Here is a 5,033-nt window from a genome sequence, read left to right on the forward strand (position 1 = left end):
TTGTTCTCTCCAGAACACTTTCTGCTTGAGGGACATCTCCACTTCATGGGCAGAGAAAGAAGGGAGAGAGCAAGACAATCCCAGCTGGAAACCAGCTAAAGAGTACTAAAGGAAAATCCCAAAAGTTCAAGCACATCAAGGCATCTCTTATCACAAGTATATGGACTGTACTGCACAAAATCACTAGCTAGCTTCAGAATCTCTGTTGCTCTGAATATTTTCCTCTATATAGAGGAAAGAAAATGCATATAAATGCCTGATAGGCATGCTAAAACAATAATCATTGCATCAATAGATACAAATTCATCTTGTAAATCAGAACTACTACAATAACTCCTGATTTAAAAACACCTTTTTATGCTGACACCAACTTTCAAACACATCTCAACCCCTACAGTGATTCATTTTCAGGAAGGTTTTAAGGAATACATCACTGGTGCGTGTGTCGTAAGGGTTCTGGTCCTTGTTCCAGCTGTTTTTCAAGACTTCTGGGGTCCCCTGCCCAGCTTGCCAGCATCTAACACGGTGCTAAAAGGGCAGAGTAAGTCTCAAGTTCTTACGGTCTTCCGGGCTAGGTATGGCTGGGACAGCTCTCCAGCCATACCCCGTGCCTCCCTGGAACATCACGCAGGCTTTCAGGCCAAACGCTTCCCCTGTACTGGAACCTAGGCATCAGCATTAAAGAAACCAGTAAGTCAGCAGAGACAAGGACTGACTTTACTATCTTTTAAGAGGAAATTAATATATAGAATCACATAAATATCAAAAATATATGACTGAAAAAGTTTCTAGGTGCAACAGTTCTTAGATCCTTTCTCTAGCTGAGTCTTTCCTGCACTTTTTTCATAAATAAATGTGAAGGCAGAGGTCGCTGACTGTGTGCAGAATGTCCTTCTTGTGGAACTTTTGTACACGTCCACACTGGCACAGAGGTGTTGAGCTCCATGGACAATGCACAGCTTCCCGAGACATTCTAATACTCCTGGATAAGGCTACTGAGGATGTTTTTTCATGTAAATCAAGAGATAGGCTGTTTCTCCCCTGTGGAAGCAAAGAAAAAGCAAAACAAGATGTACGTTTGAAGATATAGGTTGCAAGTAACCTCGCAGATTTGCTCCTGCTCAGCTTTTTGAGGTTTAGGCCAACGGAACTGGCCCTCTCCAGTATTCCTGAGGCAGCATATAAAGCTGACCTCCTGGCAGCGCTATAGCTTATAGGAGGGATTATTTCTCTCCACGGCTCGTTTTCTTATAACGCATCAAACCAAAAAGTATGGAGGAATCCTTACTGATGTATCTAACTTCAGTCAGGACATAGGGTCCAAGTGGCAATCATAAGTAGCAAGACCACTCCTGCAGCCCCATTTGTGACTACTCGGTAATCCTGCAGGCTCCCAGTATAGTCATATACAGTCACATCAGAGTAACCAGAATACAAGGATGCCTCTTCTACTCTCCTGCATGTCCTGTACATCCCAGGCGATATGCACTTCAATCCATTTGTCTTCCCTCTCTTTGCTACCCTCATTTCAAACCCCCGAGCAGCATTAGGTAAAACCAGAGATGTGTTTGCTTACCAGTGGAGGTTGGAATGTCCATAGGTGCATTTAACATCATCCCATGATACCTAGAGAAAAAAAACACAGAAGGGGAGGCTAGTTTTTCATCAAAGGGTAAAATGGTATAGTGATACCAGCAGAGCAATCCTCCTAAGAGTTATATAAGTGATACTTCCAGGAAGTAAACACCTTTTAATAAATTGGTTTATTGCTTTTACCCTTCGACGGAAAACAGTTCCTTTGCCTCTTCTGAACACATACATTAAACAGATCTAGAGTACATAAAGTAGGGTACACAGCAAATGGCTGCTTCTGCAAATTGCAAACCAGAACCTGAGGCCTTGTTTGGTACAGAAGGTAAAGCCCCTTTGCCTTCAGCTCAGAATATGCTGTAGCAGAAGAATGAGGTGCACAAAGCTCTGCAGCTTCAGTTTTCTTCCCTGGTTCTCTTTAATTAGCAGTCAGACTGAATGAGATTTGGAGGAGTGTCCAGGAAGCTACGAAGGAAATGTGGATTTGTCTCCTCACCTGGCAAACCTCAGAATCGTTGAAGCAATACCATTTACATTCTGTGAGACTTCGAATATAGGCACAGTAGTGTCCACAGCTAGTTGATCCTGAATGAGCAACAACGGCAAAAAGCTCATACTGCCAGGCAGCCTGTGAAGAGCCACAAAGAGTAACTTTCAGTGCAGCAATTCTCACTTGCCATTGGCTGAAGAGAAGCAGCAGCCAGGACAGCAAGAATGTGCATTTCGTAAGGAAAAAGGAGAAAGATTAGATTGGCTTTAAGGATTCTGCCTTTTTCACTCTTACCCTCAGAGTTTTGCCTGACAGCTATGGCAGCCTCCCTGGAGATCACAGGAATGTGAAAAAGGAAGTAGGACAGCAAAGGGGCAGCAAAGGGGTTACACTGCAGCCAACACTGCACCAGCAAGGTTTTGCTGTTGCCACACTTTCCCTTGTTATTCCTCAGTAAGGGGAAGAGATTCACAGTGTGGCAGATCACTCTCAGCTGCTTGGCAAAGCTGTCATGTCTCTGCTACCTTCAATCTGTGACAAACACCACTGCATGGGAAACTGCCAGGAATGGAGCTCCCCTGTCTTGGACTAGTGACCTCTGCAAACCAGTAGGTCTGCTACCCACTGAGGCCATCTTGCCCTGGAGGCTGAATCACAGGACAGAAGTTGCCTCTAAGACACTGTTTACAATGTCTGGATTTGGTCATCCAAATGAACTGTGTTTTCATCTTTTCTTTAATATATTTAGACATGGAAGAAAAAGTTATGCTAAACACTCTCAGAAAAAAAGGGACTGGGGTTTTTTTTTCGGTAAAGCCTGGTTCTTGTCCTTATGGCAGAAAGCTCTAGTTAGGGTGCCTTTAGTGATTTAATCTGAGCACAGAGAGTTGAATAATGCCTGAACGAGGTAAAACCATGAGATATGAGACAACATCAGGCACAGGTAAAGCCCGAGACACATTCATTTTTAAGACAGGTGCTTTGAACTGAGGCAAGTACTGGTGTGATCTCTTCAGTTTTTATGAGACTTGAGCAGAGGGGAGAAGAAAATCTGCCCTTTTGAAACAGGGCATTAGGAGTATCTCACCTTTTCATTGTCATCTGCTTGGCACTGATTTTCTGTCAAGACTGCATTGAAATCAAGGTCTTGTGGGAATGGCAGATAGTGACTAAGCTTGTGAATGTAGGCTGATTTTTCGAAGCAGAACCGCTTAAGGTGTATGGTCAGAGTCTGTGGCAGATGCACTAGCTTCATGCTCTGTAAAGCAATAAATAATGCAATTGAAAACTAAGGAACAAACCCTGGGGAGGTGGGGTGGAAACAGCCATTGCCACCCAGGGAACGTAGCACGGAGAGCAGTCAATGCTACAATGAATGATTGCCAATTCCACCGGACAGCAGATGTCAAAACTTTGTAGCTCATCTGCACACGAGACACATACACGTCACGGAGCTGTGATAACCAAGTTTCTCAACTTTAGCGTGATCAGCACCCAGCCTTGGGTGTCTCATGGGCTGCTTTGTTTCTCATCTCTTTCTTAACCCTAGGTTGGTAGCACTAGGTTGGTGAGGCAACAGTTGGCAAGCCAACTTCCTTGTAACATGTGGCCACCAGAGCGCCGTGGAGGACGCCAAGCTGACAGCTCATTTCTTCCAGCATTGCCTCTGTTGATATGACTGCTGCTGCCATGGCTGTCACCAAGACATATGAATGCATTGTGTCCTCGGAGGTGGCCCACTGGTGAAAATGATGTGGAAAGTCCCCTCCAAGCCTTGAGCTCAGGCAGTCTCCCTCACACACCTCTCTCTTCAATGCACTTGCCTCTTCATGAAACAGCTAATTCATTGGCTGGCAGAGACCAATACTGTAAAAAATGGGGAGCCCAGTGGAGAGCTGGGAGGAAAGGAAATCACCCTACAGCAGCCGACTTTTATGTGTATGCACAGCTCCAGTAACATATTCTTGTCTACCCCTGGAGCCACACAGTGGTGTAAAGCCCCACAGTGGAAACACAACACAGACCAACAGAAGCTTTTCTGCTGGTACAGAAATGCTACATCCCTCGGTGACTTACATTAAAACCCATGAAAGCGTTCTTTTCTTGCTAGAGCTACATCTACAGTAGGGAACTTCCTAATAGGAAAGATGCATGTGGTTCATACCTAGCTGACATTGCTGTGCTGACAAGTCTGAGTTGTTAATCTCCTCTTAAACTGATGTGGTTGAGTCCTTTCCCCACCCTTCCCAGTCCTAAAGGGAGTTCTGGGTATAAGAGACATACAGGGAAATAATTCTCTGATTACCTGCAAAAAAGGTGTTTTCTTTCCACACTGTTCACAGAAGCACATGTTGTGATCCGTCAGCTCTTCTGGATGGAAAAAGTACTTCAGACAGTCCTCCTGAGAAGACAGAGATTTCTTTCAAATGAATTCTTTCCAGCTGGATTTCTGTTTCTACTTGTACAAGGTACATGCAAACAGCAAAGCTACAGAAGGCATATTTTATTCAAAGGACAAAATATTGCCTGGCAGCCTAAAAAAGGGTACCCCCTTTTTCCTAACTGCTGGTGTGATTACATTAGTTGAAAAAACCACCACATTTTCCACAAAAAAGATGTTGATGCCTAAGTGCCTGTTATACCTACTTCAAAGCCTTAGAGGTTTTGAAAGAGGTTCCTTTAGGCTGAATAAATAAGGTCCAATGGTCCAGTGTCACCTGAAAAATCCACTGTCTGTGGCAGCAGCTACATAGCCACCATCACTGCTGCATCTGGATATCAAACAGCAGTACTGATTTAACAGTAAAAAACCAGTGCACTGGGCAAATGTAGTGTGTCTGCCCAGGGATTACAAGTTATCTAGGGCACCTCACCGTGGTATCTAAGGTCTCACAGGTACACATCACAGTGTAGTATGAGTCTTTGAGTCTTACAGAGTATTTAGTCAACACTC

The 5,033-nt window shown here is 44.2% G+C and overlaps 1 protein-coding gene across 1 annotated transcript in view; it reads right to left on the minus strand.

The window, feature by feature from the left end:
* Positions 1-992: 992 nt before the first annotated feature.
* Positions 993-5,033, minus strand: part of USP18 (ubiquitin specific peptidase 18) — a 9,980-nt gene continuing 5,939 nt past the window's right edge. Inside the window, exons 6-10 of the mRNA XM_009585343.1 lie at positions 4,386-4,481; positions 3,168-3,338; positions 2,087-2,218; positions 1,577-1,626; positions 993-1,041 (exon numbers count right to left, since the gene is read on the minus strand). Coding sequence (XP_009583638.1) covers positions 993-1,041; positions 1,577-1,626; positions 2,087-2,218; positions 3,168-3,338; positions 4,386-4,481 — 498 coding nt within the window. The remainder of the gene's footprint in view (positions 1,042-1,576; positions 1,627-2,086; positions 2,219-3,167; positions 3,339-4,385; positions 4,482-5,033) is intronic.

The sequence above is a fragment of the Fulmarus glacialis genome, unplaced genomic scaffold (assembly GCF_000690835.1).
Source record: "Fulmarus glacialis isolate BGI_N327 unplaced genomic scaffold, ASM69083v1 scaffold49809, whole genome shotgun sequence".
NCBI classification, from domain to species: Eukaryota; Metazoa; Chordata; class Aves; order Procellariiformes; family Procellariidae; genus Fulmarus; species Fulmarus glacialis.